Genomic DNA, 26,167 nt, shown 5'->3' on the forward strand with positions numbered 1-26,167 from the left:
CCTCTGTAGATAGCACCATACAGCCCCCTCTGTAGATATCTACAAAGGGGGCTGTATGGCGTTATCTACAGGGGGGCTGTATGGCGTTATCAAAAGGGGGGGTTTGTAAAAAAGGCACTATCTACAAGGGGGGGTTGTGTGACACCCAGGGGAGGGGGGGGCCCCAGTCAAAAGTTTGCTATGGGGCCCAGTCTTTCCTAGTTATGCCCCTGCCCCCACCCCCGTAACCATACCCACATCCACAGTCCCACTGTTTAAAAACCTTTCCAGTGTGAACATGACACATCACGTTGCTGTCAACTTGCCATATATCAGGGTTTTCCCACCCCCTGCACTCCCCCAGACATTCGGAGTCTGAGAAGGGTGGTTGATGCCAACCCCGAGTGATCGATCCATTTGTCCCATTGCTTTCCAAATTTCTTTAGAGTTCCCCTTTTCTTGTGTATATTATATTCCATCAGAATGGTATGTTTAATAGTCCCAAGAATTTCCCCCACGGATGGTGGGTCTGCATCCAACCAGTGTTTAGCTATACCTTTTCGGACCTGGTACAGAATCTTGGCAATGGCCAAACCTTCCTGCCGGTCCCCTTCCAGATCACCAACATACCCAAGAAGCAGCACCTTTGGATCATCTGGAAGCCCCACCTCATAGACCCGCCATATCAAATCCGTCACTTCCCCCCAAAGGGTCCTGAGAGCACCACAGGCCCGGAACATATGAAAAATATCCACTTTTTCCACTGGGCACCTACGGTACTTAGCATCCGTTCTGACTCCCATTCTTTTCAGAACCCACAGAGTCCTATACACCCTGTGTATTAAAAAGATCTGAGACCTCCTCTGTGCTATATTCATGGACAGATTTCCAGGTGAAAAAAGGAAAAGAATCTCCTATTATTTTATTAGAATTGTCAGTTCTTGCCCAGGTGTACACCACCAATATAAGTCATAGAAATTATGGGTATGGGAAAAGAAGAAAAAGGGGCAAGAAAATTTTAGAGGAATTAGCCAATGCAGGGGAAACTCAAAATTATCTAGGCAACTCACAATTGGTGGCTACCAACGTGGAGGAAGGGGGCGTGAAACATAGGCTAAAATTAAAATCTAAGAACATGCCCTCTTTGGGTTTATGCTCACAGGTAAAGATTTTTGTAGATCTGGTCACACATGATATTAATCTATTAAGCGAAACCTCGCTCTCCAGTAACATCGCTATTGAAGAAAATAAAGCGTTGGAAGAATTCAAGAATTCAAGACTTGGACTGATGGGGTTTTTAAACAATCAGACAAGGGTGACAATGTGGTATGTAACAAGGAAGTAGATGAGATCCAGCGCAAAAAGAGGGTTATTCAGAGATATATTAAAATGGAATCTTGTTCTATTGGCTATACACCTATCTTCTTCCATTTGCATCCACCTTATCCTCTGTGGGAATGAGACTCCCTGTTTTTATGTCTACTTATTCAATAAAATTGGAACAAGATTCCATTTTAATATATCTCTGAATAACCCTCTTTTTGCGCTGGATCTCATCTACTTCCTTGTTACATTCCTACCAACGTGTGCCGACACGAGGATCCGTGCGCAGCAGGCATTGGAACTTTTGCCTCAAGGTGAGCTGGAGGTTCCCTCCTATATACTTTCTACTGAGAATGTGGTAATCTGGCCCAAAGAACTCTATATTAGAGAAGCAAAAAAACAGCTCAACAATAGAGATTGTTACAAATTTTTATGGGGGGATCCCACTTTACAGTTCCAACAAGAGTATGAGAGACTCATCAGCTCAGGTCTTGAAGAGAGAGCCATCTCACAAAATGAGGCTAAGTATCTTTTAGTCAGACATCCTAAGGTGGCAACCTTCTATATGTTGCCTAAAATACACACAAATGTGGAACAGCCACCTGGCAGACCTATAGTATCTGGCTGGGATGTCTGACTGAGAAATGCGTAGCTTTGTATATAGGCTTCCCTCTTACACTCGGGACACGATGCAGATACTCCAGGAGTTCAATAATGCCAATCTTGAGGAGGGTGAATTTTTGGTAACTCTAGATGATCTGGGGTGTAGAGCTGTCGATTTCTTCCTAGGTTGTGAGCATAACTATAGTCCCAGTAGGAGGACCTTTGTCAATAGAGCACTAAAATTCATATTAACAAGAAATTACTTTATTTTTGATTCTTCCTACAAACCCAACGAACAGCAATGGCACCCACTTTTTCCAACCTGTTCCTTGGGTGGTGGGAGGAGGAAATCGTTTTTGGGGAACCTCTTCAAGCACATGTTGAAAAAATATCAATATGGCGCAGATATATTGATCATATCATATTCATCTGGAGGGGATCCGAAGACGACCTGTTAAAATTTATAGATGTTCTCAAAACAAATGAATAAAATCTAAAATTGACCCTAAATTATAGCAGAAGGGAAGTAACTTTTTTGGATGTTAAAATTGGTATTGACCATAATCGTGAAATTATTAACAATTTATACAGAAAGGAGACAGCCACCAACAGCCTCCTAGATGCACAAAGTGCCCATTTAAATAGAACTATTAGAGGAATCCCGAAGGGAGAATTCCTGAGACTAAGGAGAAACTGCTCCACTTTTGAGAATTTTAAGATGGGAGCTAGGGATCTCAGAAATAGACTGAAGGAAAGACATTACACAGGGCGTCAAATTAAACAAGCATACATCTTAGCCCTCCGGACGGATAGAGATGCACTGTTGGTGGTAAAAGATAAAACAGAGAGTGATGATAAAGTGATTTTTATCACCACACTGTACGACAAGTGGCAAGAAATGAACGATATTATGAAACAACACGAGCAGGTATTGCTATTGGATGAAGACCTAAAAAAACATCTGGGTACGACTATTTCTGTAGGATATAAAAAAACAAATATTATAGGACAACATATTGTTAAAAATCACTTTACTAGGGACTGCATAAAAAATAAATCAGAAAAATGTCCAGGTTTGTGTAAGAAAAAAAATAAAAATTAAAAGTTAAAAAAAAAAACCTTTTCTCATTTTCCCCCTAGAGCATAGTAAAAAATTAAATAAATAAACATAATTGGTATCGCCGCGTCCGTAAATGTCTGAACTATTACAAAATATTATTATTTAACCCGCACGGTGAACACTGTAAAAAAAAATTGTAAACGCCAGAATCTCTATTTTTTGGTCACCTAATCTCCCACAAAAAATGAAATAAAAAGTGATCAAACCGTCGCATGTACACCAAAATGGTATTATTAAAAACTACAGCTTATCCCGCAAAAAGTGTGCCCTCATACCACTTAATCGACAGAAAAATAAAAAAGTTATGGCTCTCGGAATTTGGCGACACAAAATAAATTTTCTTTTTTACACTTAGGTTTTTACTTGTAAAAGTAGTAAAATATAGAAAAAAAACTACATATATTTGGTATCGGCGTAATTGTATTGACCCATAGAATAAAATTAACATGTTGGTTTAATTGCACAGTGAATTCCATAAAAGCGGAACGCAAAAAACCATGGAGGAATCGCTGTTTTCTTCATTTTCTACCCCACAAATAATTTTTTCCCCGTTTCCTAGTACTTTATATGGCAAAGTAAATGGTGCTACGAAAAACTACAACTCGTCCTGCTAAAATAAAGCCCTCATAGTACTATATAGATGGAAAAATAAAGGCGTTATGGCTTTTGGAAGGTGGGGAGGAAAAAACAAAAATGAAAATATGAAAAAGGGCTGCGGCGGGAAGGGGTTAAACGTCACCATAATCTCAATTTAAAGGAATTATCAGGATGGGCAATTTGTCATGACCACAGGGATAAGAGGGGGCGATATAGATTCCATGTTGCTAAAAGAGGAAAGCAAGTGGATATACAAGATGAACTCAGTGAGTCCTAATGGACTCTATGAGTCCTTTCATTTTGGCTGCTTCCTTTGAAAGTATGGTCCTTTATTTGATCTTTGAATGTCCCATCGGTAAATGGGAATTTTTATGGACTAATTGAGGGAGGAATTATTTGACAACAATGTTTTCCCTTTTTCCCTGCCCATGAGACATGATGGTTCATCTGCTCCTCTTTACAACTACCACTTTTTGGGATGATGCAAAAATACTAGAAATTCAGAATGGCAATAGCCACAATTTATGCAATAATCCATCATATTTCCCATAACTAAATAATAATAACAATAAAAAACGAAACAAAAGAAAAAATTTAAGTTCATAAAATTGCACTGAATACAGACCATGATATCAATACTCTAATTTAAAATCTAAGGATAAAAATTGCTCCTTATAGTTCACATCCTTAGGACGGATTTTCACGAACGTGTAATACGTCCGTGCAACGCACGGACCTATGCTAGTCTATAGGGTAGTGCAGAATGTAAGTGATTTTTGCGCAGAGTGAGTCCGCTGCGTAAAACTCACGACAGGTCCTATATTTCTGCATTTTTACGTGCATCACGCACCCATTGAAGTCAGTGGGTGCGTGAAAATCATGCGCACCACACGGAAGCACTTCTGTGGGACGCGCGTTATTCGCGCAACAGCAGTCAAAAGTATGTTTGCAAACAAAAAAAACACCACGTGCTTTTTGTGTTTACAAACATCCAAACAAAATGTCATAATGATGGCGGCTGCGCGAAAATCACGCAGCCGCGCATCCTATGTGATGACTCACGGAGCTGTTAAGTGTCTTTTGCGCACGCAAAACGCCGCGTTTTTTGCGTGCGCAAAATGCACGCGCTCGTGTAAATCCGCCCTTAGGGTGTTCTATACGTGATTGATGAAAGATCAAATAACATACTTTATGACTTGTCTATATGTCAAAATATAAGACATTACTTTGATAGTAATGTCTGGATACCATTAATAAGTAAATTCACACCGCTATGTTTTGACGAAAATGTAAAGGAAATTATTTTACCTGTATTATGCTGACTGGCTAAATTTGCTGTCAGTCAACTGTTGACCTATACAAAGGGCCATAAACAAAAGGTTCCCGCTCCCGGAAGAAGCTGACTTTGATCATTGAAACGTACGTCGGGTAACATACCGACTTTGTAAATAGGGAAAGGAATAATAGAGGGAGAGAATAATGTAAAATAAACCATCCTTACCTTTTTTGAATGCATTAGCTGCAGCAAGTGCGAGCTTTGATGACGTCATAGTCACCTACGTCTAATACACTAGCCGCCAGTAGCCTCGGACCTAGCTGTGGCTCTGGTTTCGGTTTCGTTGCAGGGAATAACCTTAGTGCAGCGATGCTGTGGGATACTACTGCAGCTACTCAGCTATACTTAGTCCTAGGCTCTAGTCTCAGTCTCGCTGCCGGGGAGACAATACCAGTGCAGCGATCCTGTGAGACGCTTTTGCAGCTATCTAGCCACATTCAGTTCTGGGCTCCAGTCCCAGTCTTGCTGCCGAGGGAGACAATCTCAGGGCAGCGACGCTGTGAGGCATTATTGCAGAGCCATACTTGGTTTATCATTTGAGCTGCCTGCTATTGATAATAGATATGCCCATAAGACCTTATGGATTAAGGTCAATTAGGTGATCTTGATGTGAGAACGGTGAACATTAAAATTACACTTTCTAGCTTTAAGAGCACTTCCTCTCTAGTCCTGGTGATACGGACACAACCATTCATACAGGATGGTGTCTCAACTCAACGGGAATTAAATAACAGAATATAGTAACACTAACATAAATAATAAAGAATAAAAATAAAAAACAATAAAGGTTTTTTTGCCAGTGCAATTGAAAGGGGACATTGCATTGGATAATCCTTCCCTATAAATTGTCGGTATCAATCGTTATAATAATTGAAGGCGACCTAATATATATTTTTTCTTGCCCCTTTTTCTTCTTTTCCCATACCCAGATTTCCAGGTGATGCCAAGATTTCCTCCCAATGATCCTTAGGTATAGGGCCTATATCCTGTTCCCATATCACCCTTATGGGTTCCATAAGATCCCCTAAATACTTAGATAACATAAGCCTATATACTAAAGAAATCAACCCCTTAGTAGCAGGCGCTTTAGCAACATACTCCAACACTCCCAAGGCATGAATAGTCAAATCTACTGGATCACTCTGGGATTGGAGGGCATGGCGAATCTGCAGATACTGATAAAACATAGCCTGTTCCAAGTGAAATTCGTCCACCCTTGGCGATTTTAAAAAGAGAGGATGTGTCTATATGTGGATTTAACCTAAAACAGGAGAAAAAAAGAGACACGGCGCCACATAGTGCAAAATAAAAGCTGGATTAGGCGAGGGAGCAAACTTGGTTAGATGTAAGCTCACCTTGGCCAATGGACACTGTTAGGTGTCAAACGAGCATTGTGGCTGCTGCCAGGTCCAAAACACAGCAAACAGAGTTTGTTGTCCAGAATTGAAATTTGAAAAATAAAAAATTGGGACCAACGGCGCTGCAATAATGAACAGGAAAATAAGAAGCTTTAAACGGACATCACGGCAAAAGTTTAATGTCAGAGGCTACGCGTTTCAACACCGGACTGGTGTCTTCATCAGGCCAATAAAAAATGTGTAGTTCAAGCACATTTATATACATACAGGAAAAGAGAAAAACCGCCAAGATAGCAGGTCAAAGGTCAGACACATTATAAGTCAGCACATAACATGTCTAAATGTGAATACATAAACGCTGACTCTACAGTGATGTTTAAAAAACACATATGACATAATCGTTCACAAAATTACATTAAAAGAAGAGAGATAGAAACGAAACGAAATATGACTAAACATGCCGTTTTTACACACATACAAAAATAAACAGTTTATATCATTAGTAGCCACAGTAATAACCGTGGCAATGTGTATAAATTCTGAGTGTTTGTCTGAGACTAAAAACAAACATAATTAAATGAATATAGCGACTATAATCCTGAGACGCTGAAATAGCGTCCCCGGTTGCTAGGTAACCTAGAAAGTACGGTGGCCGGGACATAAGCGCTGGAGCGCATAATGGAACGCACAAAGCTAAACGACGGAGAAAGAGACGAGTGGTGAACAGAGACCACCAATTCATCAATCAGGGTAAGTAAAACTCATTGTAAGCAATATGATATGCTAAAATAACATAAAAATGATATAAAAAATAATTATAATCTGGGTAATCTTATGAAAACCAGACATTGATCAAGATGTTTTTCTGACAGGGGAAAAAAACAATACCACATAGCCCCCTCTATCACATACTGCTCCACATAGCCCCCTCTATCACATACTCCTCCACATAGCCCCCTCTCTCACATACTCCTCCACATAGCCCCCTCTCTCACATACTCCTCCACATAGCCCCCTCTATCACATACTCCTCCACATAGCCCCCTCTATCACATACTGCTCCACATAGCCCCCTCTCACATACTCCTCTACATAGCCCCCTCTATCACATACTCCTCTACATAGCCCCCTCTATCACATACTCCTCCACATAGCCCCCTCTCTCACATACTCCTCCACATAGCCCCCTCTATCACATACTGCTCCACATAGCCCCCTCTATCACATACTGCTCCACATAGCCCCCTCTATCACATACTCCTCCACATAGCCCCCTCTCACATACTCCTCCACATAGCCCCCTCTCACATACTCCTCCACATAGCCCCCTCTCTCACATACTCCTCCACATAGCCCCCTCTCTCACATACTCCTCCACATAGCCCCCTCTATCACATACTCCTCTACATAGCCCCCTCTATCACATACTCCTCCACATAGCCCCCTCTCACATACTCCTCCACATAGCCCCCTCTCTCACATACTCCTCCACATAGCCCCCTCTCACATACTCCTCCACATAGCCCCCTCTCACATACTCCTCCACATAGCCCCCTCTCTCACATACTCCTCTACATAGCCCCCTCTATCACATACTCCTCCACATAGCCCCCTCTCTCTCACATACTCCTCCATATAGCCCCCTCTCTCACATACTCCTCCACATAGCCCCCTCTATCACATACTCCTCCACATAGCCCCCTCTCTCTCACATACTCCTCCACATAGCCCCCTCTCTCACATACTCCTCCACATAGCCCCCTCTATCACATACTCCTCCCCCTCCTTCACAGTCTCATTACCTTCCACCACAGTGTTATGTCAGGGCAGCATCCTCTTCCTCTATCTTCTCTTTCCTGCATTGAGCTGCATTAGGAGTAAGCCCCTCCCCTTCCTGTCTGATCACATGACCTCCTCCTCTCCACTCTGGCATCTAGTTTGTGAGCAGGGCCCCAGCAGTACTTAATTGGAGAAAGGAGAGAGAGATGATAGATTTATACTTTGTCTGTTATGCTAAACAGTCAGCCCCGGGGTGTGACACCTCAGCATGACAGACGTACACACAATGAAGGGGTTAATAGCTGCATTACTACTAGCTACTTACTTGCGGTGTAGGGGTCAGAGAGTAACAGGAGTCAGATTTCCTGATCTGAGTAACAGCGGGACACTGCGGGCGGTACTGCCGGGGAGGAGCAGGCATGCACACCATGAGTTCCTCCTGCTGTAGCCATTCCTTTCCCTCTACACAGGTCACGAGGAAGAGGGAAAATGCTAGAAGAGGGCTGATTGGGTGGGTGGCCCTGGGTCTGGGTCTCGTAAGTAAAATAGGTGGATACATCTGCAATGTCTGTTTGACAGCCGAGCTGCCACCAAGGCAACTACATTACTGGGTATTTTGTTCCCCAAACATAAGTGACCCAGCAATGTAGAGGATCCATTGTAGTGCTACTGCGCCAGTGTGGTGAGGGGGGCCCGCGGGCCAGTAAGAGCAGCTCTACAGTGTGACCCACCAAGCCTCACCTCATATCTCAGATTCTAGACCTGCAGCTATCTCAAACAGGCACCTAAAAACACACCTGCCCTATAAGCAGCTGTAAGGGAGCTCGTACACGCAGCGGTTGTGCTGTAAAGATTTGTAGCCAATTGCAGTGGCTTTGTGATGCAGCTTTTGGTCACGCAGCTTTTTGGTGACTCAGTACACGCGGTGCACTACCGCAGCAAGGCCGCTCTGTATATGGGCATCTTAGGTAAGAGAATCGGGAGAACATTTCTATTGATTTAAAGAGGTTGTCTGTTTTAGAAAACCCATTTTCACATACTTTAATAAGACATCCTAAATTAATAGCAGGGGTCCATTCCTGATCCTCATCTATTAGCTTGAGAGGACATCAGCTGCAAAGAGGGTCTTGCTCTGGAGGACTCGGCTTGTGCGTGCACTGCACAGACAGCCGATTGATTTTAATAGGAAATTATTCATCTTTCATTTCCACTGCGGTGGTTCTGCTGGGAAATTGAGCGCTTGCTGTCTGGTTCCCTCACAGATTAGAGCTGGTTGCTGGTGGTACCAGGACACCCTGTGAACAGCTTATTATTGACTAAAGCCGACAACCCTTTTAATATGCCTGAACACGTTTGCGCAAAATGGCGCACCATTACATTCTAATTGGGGTCTTGCGCACGCAATAGCACGTAATGCTCTGCCCAGTGGATGGCATGGGCCGCACTATAAAGCCGACATCCCGCTGCATCGGCCGGTATCAGATTTAACTCCAATTCTAGCCGTTTAGCCCCTTAAATGTCGTGGTCAATGGCGACCGATGCATCTAGGTGGCTACAGAGATAGGGGTTCCCTCTGTTACCCCTTTGGAGTCCTGTGATGTGATTGCGGGGTACAGTTGGGTTGCCATGGCAAGCTAGGATGTAAAAAAGGACAAGCCCCATTGATAAGGAGAATGGTACCGTGTTTCCCCGAAAGTAAGACAGTGTCTTACTTTCTTTTTATCCCCAAAAGCCCCACTATGTCTTACTTTCGGGGTATGTCTTATATTGGAAAAAAAAAAATTATTTTTTTTTTTTCACAAACTTTATTTAACTGTTTTACATTTTTTTTTTTAGTCCCACCAGGGGACTTCACTATGCGATGTGCCGATCGCATATATAATGCTTTGGTATACTTAGTATACCGAAGCATTATTGCCTGTCAGTGTAAAACTGACAGGCAACCTATTAGGTCATGCCTCCGGCATCGCCTAACAGGCAGATGCTGAAGGCAGACCTGGGGGTCTTTGTTAGACCCCCGGCTGTCATGGAAACCCGACGGCGACCCGCGATTTGTTTGCGGGGGCGCCGATCGGGTGACAGAGGGAGCTCCCCCCTCTGTCAAACACATTAAATGCCGCTGTCACTATTGACAGCGGCATTTAATGGGTTAAACTGCCGGAATCGGCGCGCGCTTCGAGTCCGGCAGTTGCAGCAGGAGCCAGGCTGTGGATAACAGCCGTGCTCCTGCCGCTGATCGCGTGGGTACAATCTCAGTACCCGCGCTATCACAGGACGGATATATCCGTCCTCCTGCGCGAACTAGCAGCTGCTGAGGACGGATATATCCGTCCTTCGGCGTTAAGTGGAAGTGGGCAGGAGGCGGCAATACCCCCGTGTTTCCCCGAAAGTAAGACATATGTCTTACTTTCGGGGTACGGCTTATATTAGCCGACCCCCCTGAAACCCCCGATACGTCTTACAATCGGGGGTGTCTTACTATCGGGGAAACACGGTAACAACCAATTTTTAAATCATTCATATATTTCCAAGAGGAATAACATAGGAATTGCACAACTAGAGTGCTAAGAAAAGATGATCCAGTGTTGTCATTTTATGGGAATACAATCATTTACTAAAACAGGGAGCAGACAGGAGAATTGACATGTCCTCTTTATTAATGAATATAGAGAGGTGGTCTCCAAAGAGGACCCCTTTAAATGAACTTGTGATGGATCATTTTTAGGAAAAGTTAACAATGGCATCACAGGTAGTATTGTAGATTGAGGCAAAACTAGGCCTCTTTTCAGATGCATTTGTGGTCTCTATGATATATCCACGAATAATAATAATCTCCTTCCCTTCAGGACAATAATGCACCAGTAAAGTACAGTGATCAGCCCAGTACAGTCCCGATAGAAAATAAAATGGAAAAAGTCATGCCAAGCAAAACTCAAAATAAGAGTTTTGCCTAGACCACTGGTGCGCCATCTCCGCAATCGTCCCTCTCTTCTTATGTTGCCCTTTTTTTAAATTTCCTGCTGGTTTACGGCTTCACTTCACCTGAACCGGACGTTAATTACAGGGGCCTTATCTAGCGTGTAAATTGTCAACACAACCCATGCCCCAGTGAAGAAGGATACCAGAGGGAGATTAAGAAACTGGTAATCCTAGAGAGGTTAGACAGAGGAGTTCAGGACAACTGGGATATTGAGGTAATATAAATAGGGAATAATAGTGTCACAAAGCACCCATATAAATATCACATATTAGTGGCCTTATAAACTATGCCATACAGTGGTCATGAATAGTATCAAATAAAAGTCCAGATGAGGCGCCATTCAGTACAGGGCAAAGACAAGTGAGGGCCCCTGTACAAATACAGCGTGTGGGACTGCTTTTACCAGCATTCCTGCAGCATACATAGTTACATAGTTAGTACGGTTGAAAAAAGACACATGTCCATCAAGTTCAACCCAAGGGATGGGAAAAGAAAAGGGATACATTTATAGACATAGGAGCTAATACTTTTTTGTTCTAGGAAATGATCTAAGCCTTTTTTAAAGCCTTTTTTTCTGGCATTTGTGAACATACACTTTAACTTGCCTTTCAGTTTTTCACTTTCACTATCAGAAATGTGATTATTTGACATTATTTGGGCATTATTATTTGCATTGCTGTTTTGTAACAAAAGTCTCTCCTTATCCTATTGTCTAGTTCTCTCCCCACAGTCTGTTTCTCACCCACCAATATAGTCTGACCCCTCTCTAACCTAACTGCCCCTTTATTTTCTAAATTGACCTCCCACCTCAGCCCTAGTTTAAATACTCCTCCATCCCAGGTAGAATTCTCTCCCCCAGCACAGCAGACCCCCTTCCATTTAGGTGCAAATCATCTGCAGAATACAGTTTGTACCCCAATGAGAAGTCAGCCCAGTGCTCTAGGAACCCAAAGCCTTCTCCTCTACACCAAGACTTCAGCCATGCATTTAACTCCCTGAGCTCCCGCTGTCTTTCCTGTGATCTGCATGGCACAGGCAGTATTCCTGAGAATACTACCTTGGAGGTCCTTCCCTTCAGTTTATAGCCTAGTTCTTTAAAATGATTCTTAAGTCTCCTCCACCTACCATGTATTCTATCGTTGGTACCCACATGGACCACAACAGCTGGATCATCACCAGCCCCTCCCAATAATTTATCCATCCATTCCACCACATGCCAAACCCTGGCACCAGGGAGACAGTAAACCATTCTGTTGAGGCGGTCTCGGTGACAAATTATTCTATCCGTCTTCCTGATTATAGAATCCCCTACAACTACCAATTTTCTTAAGGAATAGAGGGGATCCTCCAGCTCACCTGAACATAGCAGTCCCACTGTCAGTAGCGTTCGGGTCCTCGTGTCGGCACACGCAGTAAATGGACGAGAAGGAGAAAGGAATGGATCCAGCGCTGAGACCAGGTAGGTTAGTTTAAAAACTAAAACTTTTTCCAAGATTTATAATTGCGAATAACAAAGGGAGTGAGTTAAAAGGTAGACAAGCAGTGTTCCTTCTGGATACGGTGGCTAGTTGAAGGGAATTGGCGGGTGCCTACGCGTTTCAGACGCGATCTGCGTCCTTAGTCATGGCTTCCTTGTTATTGTTATTCGCAATAATAAATCTTGGAAGAAGTTTCCATTTTTAAACTAACTTACCTGGTCTCAGCGCTGGATCCATTCCTTTCTCCTTCTTACCAATTTTCTTGCTTTACCTGCATTGCCATCCCGCCGACTACTAGCTGGGCTGTTCTCCCGGCTGTTAGGGAGATCAGTATCCACTAGGGCTGCCATTTCTGAGACCGATACCCTCGCATCATCACCCAACTTGGCAATTTTGCTTGGAATATCAGAAACAGGATTGACCTTCCTTTACTTGGACCCCTTTCTACTTCCACTAACTACATTAACTCAGATGCTTGCCTGATCCTGCTGACCCATGTCTTCAACCTCCAGGTCTACCCCACTAACTGCCTGCTCAGTGAGCAGCATGCTCTGCTCAAGATTGTCTATCGCCCTCAGTGTTGCATTTTGCTCCTCAAAGATCTCTAATGCGAGCTTCCAGGTGAACAACATACTCACATCTGCCACAGAGGTATTCACCCTGGAACAAACATATGGCAAACGGTGCACTGAAGAAAACCTCCAATCTTGCTATCCATTATCTCAGTTACAAAGAAAACAGTGAACAATTGAAAAAGTAAAAGAAAAGAAGAGTACTTACAGGGACTTTAGCTCCTCTTTTTAACTCCGGTTTGATAACTCCACTTAACATGATCTTCTCATATTTAAAAACATTCCTTGTGATCTAGGGCAGTGAAGGGATTAATGGTAACATTTATGGTGGTCTAAAACAGTAAAGTTGATAGAGTGAAAAAAGGACCACCGGCACTGCTAGTATGAACAATGTGAAGGCTTAGACATTGGCCTGATGAAGACACCGGTTCGGTGTTGAAACGCGTAGCCTCTGACTATTAAATACCTTTCCTTTGATGCCTGTCTAAGCCTCCACGTTGTTCATACTAGCAGCGCCGGTGGTCCTTTTTTCACTCTATCAAGTTTAATTCGACAACAAATTTTGTTTGCTTTGTGCATGGACCTGGCAGCAGCTTCATTACTTTTGTGACACCTACCATTGTCTACAATCCAAGGTGAGCATACTCTTATCACCAAGTTTGCTCTCATGTTGTACCTCGCTTTTATTTTCACTATGTGGCGCCGTGTCTCTTTTATTCTATTTTAGTTAAAACAGTAAAGGGGTTAATAATACAATCCCTGGTGGTCTAGGGCTGTGAAGGAGTTAATGATAGCATCCCCTGTAGTCCAGGGCAGTGAAGTGATTTAATGGGTTGTCCAAGAGTTAAAGAAATTAAGCATGACCGGTATGCTCATCAAAATGCGTCTACTGCTTGCCACTCATGACAAACTTACTCATTATTAGTCGTCAAGAGGTTAAAATACACATAGAGGTGAGTTTTGGTAAAGGGCCCACTGTATCTTGGATCCAGAGGTGTAACATAAAGCTCCTGGGCCCCAATGCAAAATCTATAACAGGACTCCATCTTCCATATATCATTTATAATACCGGTGTCTTCGTATGCGGCTGAGGGGCATTTTGGCCCTCTCAGGCTCCAGGTGCGACTGCTACCTCTGCACCCCCTATAGCTACGCCCCTGCATGGATCCTTGTGTCTTATCTCTCTTTTTACCTCCCTCACCTCTGATCCTCCTTTAAATGATTCTACCCTTACTCTGGAGTGTAATATATAAAAACATTTTAAAAGAAAACTATCAGATCCCAGCAAGTCAGATCCTCCATTATCCTTTTTATTACGTTACATACAGGGTACTGTTTGTAGGGAAGTCTTAATGCTTCAGCATACCAAGACATTTTAGAAAATTGGAGCTTCCAACTTTGTGGGAACAGTTTGGGGAAGGTCATTTTCTGTTCCAGCATGACTGTGCCCCAGTGCACCCAGCACTTGTCAGTCTGTTGACTGAATATACTTTTTGCACATTTAGGAAGTATGTTTTGGTTCGTTATTTTGCTGCAGTGTGAATCCACAACTTATAAGATGGGTGCCAGGATGTTGTTGTTTCACCTAGAGTTGATGATTCCTTCAGCTTTTAGAAAGTCACCAACCTCACCACTTCTGAAACATTCCCAGATCATAATGGAACCTCCTCCATGCTTGACTGTGGGCTGAATGCCAGCCCAAAGCATGCTCTCACCTGTCATACGACCAACAAACTTTCGCCCCTTCGACCCAAACACCTCAAATTTTTATTCATCTATGACAAGAACCTTCTTCCACTGACTAATGGTCTAGCTCCTGTGCTTTTAAGCCCACAATATCCTTTTCTTTTTATTAACGGTTTTCAGGTTGCAACACATCCCTTCAAGCCACTGGATACAAGGCGGCATTTGACAGTCCCGATTGACACACTTTTTTGCCTCGTTTCCATCAGAGTAGCACTGATCTGACGAGCTGTTTTGAATCTGTCCCGTTTGGAACACACTCTGAGAAATTTGTCCTCATGTGCTGTGGTCACTGGAGGTTGTCCAAGCCGTGGTTGATTGCGTACATGTTTTCAGCTCATGTCTTTTAGGGTACATTGCACGTCACCAAGGGAAACCTTCTCCAGGTGAGCAATTTCCTGTTGACTATGCCCTGCATTTCTTAAAGTGACTATGGCATGTTGCTGTTCGATTGAACGTCACATCCCAAGCCTGGGGTGGCATCTAGCGTCAACACAAACTGTCAGAACGCGTTTGCACAACATTTGGCTACGAGCCAGACGTCCAGCTGCAGGTGTTCTATTGACCACAGCAAGACGGCAATGAAGGCTGGAATGGAGGTCTATCCTCTTCTGCGATGAGTCACGCATTTGTCTAAGGTGCAATGATAGCCAGAGATTGGTGTGGAGACCATGAGGGGTGATATAATGAACAGCAGCCAGACCCCTCCTTTCAGGTACACTAACAGCTCAGTGTTACATTGATTTGGTATTGGAACCAATGGTACATCCATTTCTCCAAAGTGTCCCAGAAGCCGTTTTTCAACAGGGCAATGCATGTTGCTTGTGCTACTGTGAGCAGCCTGCCGGGCCTAAACATGCCACCACGTTCGAAATAAAAGCGAGACTCATCGCTGAAGAGGATAGGCCTGAATTCTAACCTACATTACGGTCTTGCTGTACACCACGATAGCCTTTAAGAGCAGTGGCTTGGAGTAAATGGAACACCTGTAACTGGACGTCTGGCTCGTAGCCCAATATCGGGCAAATGCCTACTGATGGTTTGCACGACACTGGTTGCTACCCTAGGCTTGGGATGTGACGTCCAATTGCATTTGCAGTACAGAATGGATTACTACGCACCATTCTTCCAAACAGACGATCCGTCCGTGCAGATTCTCGCCTCCCCGAACCTCTCTCTGTCATTAATGTTCATTGTTGGTCTCCCAACCTCCGGGACAAGGAATGTGGAACAGTGCTTACATCTAAACCTTGGCAGGTAGCGATCTGCTGGAGTAATAAAGCAAGGTCTCTCAGTTCAAGGATTTTGTCCCTCACAGTTTGTGACAAGTGGTGATAACTGCCACGTCGAGGAACAGGAGGCATCGCACAATCATCCCACAGCACTTGATCTGATTTTTGAGGTTTCACGTGGCTAAAAAACTTTGCTTTCAATCTGGTTTTTATGTCCCACCCACATGCCACAGATTGGAGCTAGGTGCTTAAAAATGTGATAATTTGCAGATGTTAGCGACACCTGCTACTGCCTTGATTTGCATAACCTTACGGCTTACCCTTCTTTGTGTTGCAATTTCAATGTTGGGGAGTGTAGTATTATAATATCCTTTTCTAGGCATGTGGTGCGCATGATATGATCATGCATAACCTAATGCCAGACATAGAAATTTTTATGTAAAAATGCTTACCTTCTTACATGGGCATGGGACATTTTATGAATGTATTCTCCATGTAAAAAAATAAAAATAAAATCCACCCTCCTCCACCCTTTATTAGCCAGCCATCACTCACCTTATTTCCCCATCCGCCGATTACAATAAAAAAAAAGCGGGGGAAAAACAAAATTACAATCACTGGAAATGCTTCCATGGAGGAAGTGAAACGTTGCTTTGCTGGGTAAATAAATTCATATTTTTTGCTATTTGAGTGCTGCTTCTGGTCTCTATTTTTTGGTTAGTCACCGGTAGATGTAATTTGTAGTATTTTCTATTTCTATTGAAGTATGTATAGTATAGTGTAACACCATATATATAGTATCATAATATTCTTCTATTCTAGGCATGTGGTGTGCATGATATGATCAGGCATAACCTAATCCCAAACATAGACATTTTTATGTAAAGGTGCTTACCGCCTCACCTAGGCATGAGGTGTGTCTGTGGCCAGACACATCCTAATGCCACATATTGAAAATGTTATTATTACATTCCGCATGTAAAAAAAAGAAAAAAATCTGTCCTCCTTCACCCCTTAACAGCAGGCCATCACACCATTTTCCCCATCACCGATGACAATAAATTAAGATGTCATAGAAGAGGGGGAAAAATAAAATACAATAACCGGTAGTCACAGGTAAATGTAATTTGTAATATTTTGAAATTATAATGAAGTATATATATATATAAATATATATATATATATATATAGTGTATGTAACACTATATATATATATATATATATATATATATATATATATATATATATATATATATAGTATCATCATTGTCAAAATCGGTTTGTGGACCCACTGGGTCATACCACCATAGCGGGATAGCAGATGGCCAAACAGGATACCAAGGCAAAGCCAATAATTCAAATAAGGGTACCTGTGGCAATACAGACCGTAGCGATGGCAGGCTCGGATGGGACCTTGGCAGCAGGCAGACACCAGGCGTGGTGAAATACAGCAGGCGTAGCATACGACACAACACGACTCCAACTCTCTACGGCACAGGAACAAGGTAGCAAGGGATACAGGGTACAGGTAGCAGGAACGGGAACACTGGGAACTGGAAAACACTAAGGGACCATTTGTAAAGACTAACACGGTTAACACAACAAAGCTCAGGCAATGAAGGAAGGGGCAGAGCCCTACTTATAGTCCAGGGTGATGATGGGAGCAATCAGTCAATCTAAAACATGTGTGTGCTCTGGCCCATTAAGGCCAGGAATGAGCTAGAGTGCGCACCCTAGTGGTCACTGCAGAACAGGATGGCCGCATGTGCTGGCATCTCTGGCGAGGGAGACGTCTGTAGGATTATAGGAGTCTGCGGTCTGTGACCGCGGTTGTTATAATAATGTTCTTCTACTCTAGGCAAGAATATATATATATATATATATATATATATATATAGTGTAACAGTATATATATATATATATATATATAAAGAATCATAATATTCTTCTCATCTAAGCATGAGGTGTGCCTGGTAGGGACAGGCATATCCTAATGCCACATATCAGAATTTTTAAAAATACATTTTGTATGTAAATAAAAAAAGAAAAAATCCGGCCTCCTCCACCCCTTAATAGCCGGCCATCACTCTCCTTATTTCCCCAATCGTCGATGACAATAAAATAAATATCATAGAAGAGGGGGAAAATAAAATTACAGTCACCGGTCTTAACCGGTAAATAGAATTTTGACATTTTAATGAAGTACATATATATATATAGTGTAAAACTATATATATAGTATCATAATATTCTCCTATTCTAGGCATGAGGTGCGCATGATATGATCAGGCACATCCTAATGCCAAACATAGACATTTTTATGTAAAGGTGCTTACCTTCTTACCTGGGCATGGGGTGTGTCTGGTACGGTCAGACACATCCTAATGCAACACATAGGAAATGTTATGAATACATTCTGTATGAAAAAAAAATAAAAAATCCGGCCTCCTCCACCCCTTAATAGCCGGCCATCACTCACCTTATTTCCCCATTTCCGATGACAATAAAATGAAATGTCATAGAAAAGGGGGAAAAATAAAATACAATAACCGGTAGTCACAGGTAAATGTAATTTGTAATATTTTGAAATTATAATGAAGTATATATATATATATATATATATAGTGTATGTAACACTATATATATAGTATCATAATTGTCAAAATCGGTTTGTGGACCCACTGGGCCCTACCGCCATAGCGGGATAGCAGATGGCCAAACAGGATACCAAGGCAAAGCCAATAGTTCAAATAAGGGTACCTGTGGCAATACAGACCATAGCGATGGCAGGCTCGGATGGGACCTTGGCAGCAGGCAGACACCAGGCGTGGTGAAATACAGCAGGCGTAGCATACGACACAACACGACTCCAACTCTCTACGGCACAGGAACAAGGTAGCAAGGGATACAGGGTACAGGTAGCAGGAACGAGAACACTGGGAACTGGAAAACACTAAGGGACCATTTGTAAAGACTAACACGGTTAACACAACAAAGCTCAGGCAATGAAGGAAGGGGCAGGGCCCTACTTATAGTCCAGGGTGATCATGGGAGCAATCAGTCAATCTAAAACATGTGTGTGCTCTGGCCCATTAAGGCCGGGAATGAGCTAGAGTGCGCACCCTAGTGGTCACTGCAGAACACGATGGCCGCATGTGCTGGCATCTCTGGGGAGGAAGACGTCTGTAGGATTATAGGAGTCTGCGGTCTCTGACCGCGGACGTTACAATAATGTTCTTCTACTCTAGGCAAGAATATATATATATATATATATATAGTGTAACAGTAGATATATAAAGAATCATAATATCCTTCTCATCTAAGCATGAGGTGTGCCTGGTAGGGCCAGACATATCCTAATGCCACATATCAGAATTTTTAAAAATACATTTTGTATGTAAATGAAAAAAGAAAAAATCCGGCCTCCTCCACCCCTTAATAGCCGGCCATCACTCTCCTTATTTCCCCAATCGTCGATGACAATAAAATAAAATGTCATAGAAGAGGGGGAAAATAAAATTACAGTCACCGGTAGTAACCGGTAAATAGAATTTTGACATTTTAATGAAGTACATATATATAGTGTAAAACTATATATATAGTATCATAATATTCTCCTATTCTAGGCATGTGGTGCGCATGATATGATCAGGCACATCCTAATGCCAAACATAGACATTTTTATGTAAAGCTGCTTACCTTCTTACCTGGGCATGGGGTGTGTCTGGTACGGTCAGACACATCCTAATGCAACACATAGGTAATGTTATGAATACATTCTGTATGAAAAAAAAAAAAATCCGGCCTCCTCCACCCCTTAATAGCCGGCCATCACTCACCTTATTTCCCCATTTCCGATGACAATAAAATGAAATGTCATAGAAAAGGGGGAAAAATAAAATTACAGTCACCGGTAGTCACCGGTAAGTGTAATTTGTAGTATTTCAAAATTCTTATGAAGTATATATATAGTGTAACACTATATATATAGTATCATAATATTCTTCTTTTCTAGGCATGTGGTGTGCATGATATGATCAGGCACATCCTAATGCCAAACATAGACATTAAGGTACTTACCTTCTTTATAACAGATTTAAGCAATCTGGAAGCTATTGGTGTCGTCATCATCATCCAGCTTGACCTGTTGAAGAATATGCTACCTTGATCCTCTGAACTTGATGGTCTTCTGCATTTGATGGTCTTTTTCATCTGGATGGTCTTCTGCATTTGATGGTCTTCTTCCGCTGGATGGTCTTCTTCCGCTGGATGGTCTTCTTCCTCTTGAAGTTCTTCTTGGGGATTAGGAGGACAGCTTGCTCTGATGATGTTAAAGAGCTGGTGCACTGTCCAGGGTTTTCCAGTTAGCGTTGACAAATGAAAACCCTGTGAATATGGCCTGGTGGTTTGCTGATATGGCCATGTTGTTATCCTCTGCTGCCTCCATTCTGATGATATCAAATGGTCTGGAGCTGCGCCGGATGTTGTTTGACTAAAAGATAAGGAAGCAGAAGGATTTGGTGATATTATTATGGTAAATTCTCATCACAGCCCTGAATAAAGCTTATGAAAACTGTGTAATTCTAATGCAAAATGTTTACACTTAAAAGGGTTATCCACTTTGGACAATCCCTATTTGTTAAAAGGTTCTCTTACCAATTAGCTGATCACAAAGTGTCCTCCTGCTGGGACCTTTAGCGATCAGCTTAAATCTGTGGGGAAACCTGGCTGTATGTGTTCAATTTCCCTGCAGCGCTACCACAGGGTAAATGAAGCATTACACAATGTCTATTTATATCAATGGGTTGTCTGTGTAATATGGGACAGGTCCTCCAGAGATGCTCTTTGTCACTTCTCTACACATTGGCCAAAAGATGAGGATCATGAACAGATGATCTCCATCTATTAACTGAGAATTCCCTAATAAAATATATAGAAAATTGATTATCTAAACTGGACCACTCTTTTGATAAGGATATTGTAATTATCATTGTTATGTAGACCCAAATGCTCTCCTTCTTAAAGAAACCAGTATGATAATGTAAACAAATATAAATTAAGGACCATTCATTCTCATTCTCAAGTCCCAGTTCACACAGTGTTTTTTGGCGCTGGTTTAGACATAAAAACCGTGTCGGAATCAGGGTTAAATAAACGCCCCAAATCTAGCCCCATTGATTTGCATGGGAGACAGAGGCTTTTTTTTTTCTGGTTGGTTTTTGAAGGCTCCAGGGAAAAAAAGCAGCGTTCCCTCTTTTGGAGCTGTTTCCTTCTCTGAACCTCCATTGAAATCAATGGGAGGCAGAAGAAAAAATGCTTGTTTGAAGGTTTTTGATGCGCATTTTGACCAGCAAAGGACCGTGGATTTTTCATTTAATTGATTTAAAAAGACGCCTAAAAAAAAAGTGGAAAAAAAGGCTTCAACATGTGATCTTATACTTACTGGTACAGGCGTGTGTGGTGGTCGCATTCTAAGAGCTTGTACCGAGTCCCAGTCAATATGCTGGAAAAACCTATGGGCTCTGATGTTACCATTGACCCCTAGACGCTTGGCAGGATGTTCCCGGAGGAGCTGAAAATGAAACAACTATAATTGAGCTGGCTCGTTCTCAATACAGAAATCTACAACCTTTTATATTCCATCAATGATCTTACAACTACGGATTATATCTCAATGAAGGGTGAGTGATTGTCTAATAATGAACGGACCGTTGTCAGGAAATAAGAGGAGCCAGCTATGAGGTGGTGGGGTGCACATAACTGCTGGGGGACCAGGGAGAATATTATAGCAGATCGTTATTCCAGGATTTCATGATTTGTTGTAGGAATATTTCTTCATTGTTAATAAACATCAAACAGGCTTTATTCCGTTATATCGACTTCTATTCACTCAAGAAAATTGTCTGGACATCTTCAGGCCCATCATGGCTCTTCTGGGGCAGTGCTGTCACTCGAAGCTACAAAAGCAATTAACCCCTTCCCGACATTTGACATATCCATACATCACAGTCGGGTAGGAGAAGTATGGAACGGGCTCACGGAGTGAATCCGCTCCATACGATGCGGGTGTCGGCTGTATGTTAGTAACACGTTAAATGCCGCGGTCAATCGAGACTGCAGCATTTAAATCATTAGGAAGAGGGGGACGACCCCCTCTAGCAGCTCATCGCGCCCCCTGCAATGCAATCACGGGGTGGCGATGGTTGCTATGGCTGCCTGGGGGCCTAATGAAAGTCCCCCGATCTGCCATCTTTATGCTCCTACTAAGACCTGCCTCTGGCAGGGCTTAATAGAAGCCTGTCAGAAAGACGATATACTGCAATACATTAGTATTGCAGTATATAGTGCAAGTGATCCAACGATCGCTGGTTGAAGTCCCCTTGGGGAACTAATAGAAAAAGTAGAAATTTGTAAAATGCAGTTGTTTTTTCTTATGTAAAAATAAATAAATATTAAAAGTAAAAAAAAAAACCTTTTCCCATTTTCCCTCTAAAGCATAGTAAAAAAAAAATAAACATAATTGGTATTGCTGCATCCGTAAAAGTCTGAACTATTACAAGATATCATTATTTAACCTGCACGATGTACGCCATAAAAGAAAAAAAATTCTAAACGCCAGAATCACTATTTTTTGGTCACCTCATCTCCCACAAAAAATGGAATAAAAAGTGATAAAAACGTTGCATGTACACCAAAATGGTATCATTAAAAACTTCAGCTTATCCTGCAAAATAAGCCCTCACACCACTTAATCGACGCAAAAATAAAAAAGTTATGGCTCTCAGAATTTGGCGACACAAAATAAATGTAATTTCTTACACTTAGTTTTTTACTTGTAAAAGTAGTAAAATATAGAAGAAACGATATATATTTGGTATAACCGTAATCGTATTGACCCGAAGAATAAAGTTAACATGTTGTTTTAATTGCACAGTGAATTCCGTAAAAACAAAGCTAAAAAAACAATGGAGGAATCGCTGTTTTTAAAATTTTCTACTCCACAAATACTCCCGTTTCCTAGTACATTATATGGCACAATAAATGGCAATACAAAAAACTACAACTCGTCCCGCAAAAATCAAGCCCTCATAGGACTATATCGACGGAAAAATAAAAAAGTTATGGCTTTTGGAAGGTGGGGAGGAAAAAATTAAATTGAAAATCTAAAAAATGGCTGCGGCGGGAAGGGGTTAACAGCGTCGAGTGGCAGTACATTTGGACAGCTTTAGAGGCCTTTCTGTATGAATACAATTTTATAACATGGCTGAAGATCTTATATAAGACGCCGTGTGCAAGACTCAAAATCAATAATAAATGATCATCCCAGTTCAACCTAGAAAGGTACACGTCAGGGACGTCCTTCATCTCCTCTATTATTTTCAGTGGTTATGGAGCCTTTAGCGATATATATTCGTGAAGATAGTAAAATTGTTGGATTCAGGAGTGGGAAATACGAGGATGTTATATCTCTCTATGCGGATTATATATGACTATATCTGAGCTCTCCTCGCGTCTCTATACACATTATTAACTATAAACTTGCTGAATTTGCTACATTTTCTAATCTTTGATTAATTGGGAAAAATTAATGTTATTACCCTTAAACGACAATGCTGAGGATTTAGGGACCGTGATCCCAGTTAGTAACCAAATTAAATATTTGGGGATTTATATATGGAGGGACATAGGGGACTTTATGAAACTTAATTTGTGTCCCCTTATTGTTGAACTTAGACAAAAAGTTAAATTCAGGACCAAACTGAACTTTTCGTTTATGGCGAAACTTCCTATGATTAAAATGTTTATTCTCCCAATGATTTTATACATGCTGAGAAACGCGCCTTTCTGGATAGACATTTCATTTTTTTAAACTTTAGATGGTATCTTGAATGATCTTCTCTGTGGTTATGGCAGGAAGATTAGAATTACACAGGTATATTTGCAGTATCCTCCGGATGATAGAGGTGTAAACCCTCCAGATTTTAGGATGTGTTATTTTGCTGCCAATTACTGTTCCTGATAAATGGTGACATCCGTCTTTTCCATAACACTGGTTGATATGAAAACTTACAGATATAAATATTTTTTTCAGTTACTGGACTATGGACGGCTCTCCGGATCTATATATTCTAAATCTACAGCTTGTCTGATGATGGAAAATGTGGGTATATTGCAAAAAAATTTTCATGTTTTTTTCTTCATTAGTTATTTCTTCATTATAGAGTAATTTAGACCTTCAGCTCCTAAGTTTGCTAGGTTGTGCTAAGGCCATGAAAAAATTGGAGTAATATTAGTAAATGATCTCTGTATAGATGGTAAAATAAAATAACTAGTCATTTTGGCTCTGAAATTTGATGTACCGAAGGATATGGCTTTCAAATATATTCAGATCAACTCTGCTTGTCGGGCCATTAAAAATAAAAATAAATTAAAAACCCGTAATATTCCTGTTTTAAAACTTGTTACTGATAGTTTACACTCGACCTTGCTTTTGCAGGCGTGATTTATCTGCATTTTTGCAGGTAAATTGCAAACCCATTCTTTTCTATGGCCCCATGCACACGACCACGGTTTACACAATCGGCGCGGCATTTAGAACGTTTCTTAACCCTTTAGACGTTTCACAGGAATTAAACCAAAGTAGAGGTGAATTTTACAAATTAAATATTTTGTTGTTGCAGAAATTCATTTTTAATCCATTTTTTTTTTGTAACACAAAGTTTTACCAGATAAACGCAACTCAATATTTATTGCCCAGGTTCTGAAGTTTTAGGAAATATCTCACATGTGGCCCTGGAGTGCTACTGGACTGAAGCACAGGCCTCAGAAGTAAAGGAGCACCTGATGGATTTTGGGCCTCCTTTTTATTAGAATATATTTTAGGCACCATGTTGGGTTTGAAGGGCTCTTGCGGTGCAAAAACAGTGGAAATCTCCCAAAAGTGACCCCATTTTGGAAACTACACACCTTAAGGAAATTATCTAGGGGTATAGTGAGCATTTTTACCCTACAGGTTTATTGCAGAAAATATTAGAAGTAGGCCGCGAAAATGGAAATCTACATTCTTTCAAAGAAAATGTAAGTTTAGCTAATTTTTTCTCATTTCCACAAGGACTAAAGGAGAAAAAGCACAGCAAAATTTGTAAAGCAATTTCTCCCGAGTAAAACAGTACCCCATATGTGGTAATAAACGGATGTTTGGTCACACGGCAGGGCTTAGGAGGGAAAGAGCGCCATTTGACTTTTGGAGCTCAAATTTAGCAGCAATGGTTTGCGGAGGCCATGTCACATTTGCAGAGCCCCTGAGGGGACAAAACAAGGAAAACGCCCAAAAAGTGACTCCATTTAGGTAACTACACCCCTTGAGGAATTCATTTTGGGGTGTAGTGATCATTTTGACCCCACAGGTGTTTCATAGAATTTATTAGAATTGGCCAGTGAAAATAAAAACAATCCTTTTTCTTCAAAAAGACGTAGCTTTAGCTCAAAATTTTTCATTTTCTCAACAAATAAAGGAAAAAAAGAACCCCAACATTTGTAAAGCAACTTCTCTGGAGTGCGGAAATACCTCATATGTGGTCATAAACTGCTGTTTGGGCACATGGCAAGGAATAGAAGAGAAGGAGCGGCATTTGGCTTTTAGAGTACAGATTTTGCTGGATTGGTTTCTTGAAACCATGTCACTTTTGCAAAGCCCCTAAGGTACCAGTACAGTGGAAACTACCCAAAAGGGACTCCAGTTGTGATACTACACCCCTTGAGGAATTAATCTAGGGGTGTAGTGAGCATTTTGACCCCACAGCTGTTTCATAGATTTTATTTGAATTGGGCAGTGAAAATAAAAATTTAATTTTTCTCCAATAAGACGTAGTTTTAGCTGAAAAGGTTTCATATTCTCAACAAATAAGTTTTTCATTTTCTCAAGCAGAAAAAGAACCCCAACATTTGTTAAGTAATTTCACCCGAGTACGGCAATAGCCCATATGTGGTTATAAATTCCTTTTTGGGCACACTGCAGGGCTCAGAAGGGATGGAGTGCCATTTGGCTTTCGGAGTACAGATTTTGC

The 26,167-nt window shown here is 41.6% G+C and overlaps 2 protein-coding genes across 2 annotated transcripts in view; both read right to left on the reverse strand.

The window, feature by feature from the left end:
* LOC142750495 (uncharacterized) overlaps nucleotides 1-17,916 on the reverse strand; it is a 177,027-nt gene extending 159,111 nt beyond the window's left edge. Inside the window, exons 1-2 of the mRNA XM_075859496.1 lie at nucleotides 17,471-17,916; nucleotides 15,990-16,136 (exon numbers count right to left, since the gene is read on the reverse strand). The gene's annotated coding sequence lies outside the window, so the exon portion shown is untranslated. The remainder of the gene's footprint in view (nucleotides 1-15,989; nucleotides 16,137-17,470) is intronic.
* Nucleotides 17,917-19,539: 1,623 nt separating this feature from the next.
* The window catches only part of LOC142750496 (protein kinase C delta type-like), a 29,445-nt gene continuing 22,817 nt past the window's right edge, over nucleotides 19,540-26,167 (reverse strand). The window contains exons 7-8 of the mRNA XM_075859497.1: nucleotides 21,544-21,672; nucleotides 19,540-20,592 (exon numbers count right to left, since the gene is read on the reverse strand). Of these exons, the coding sequence (XP_075715612.1) occupies nucleotides 20,431-20,592; nucleotides 21,544-21,672 (291 nt within the window). The 3' untranslated portion in view covers nucleotides 19,540-20,430. The remainder of the gene's footprint in view (nucleotides 20,593-21,543; nucleotides 21,673-26,167) is intronic.

The sequence above is a fragment of the Rhinoderma darwinii genome, chromosome 3 (assembly GCF_050947455.1).
Source record: "Rhinoderma darwinii isolate aRhiDar2 chromosome 3, aRhiDar2.hap1, whole genome shotgun sequence".
Lineage (NCBI taxonomy): Eukaryota > Metazoa > Chordata > Amphibia > Anura > Rhinodermatidae > Rhinoderma > Rhinoderma darwinii.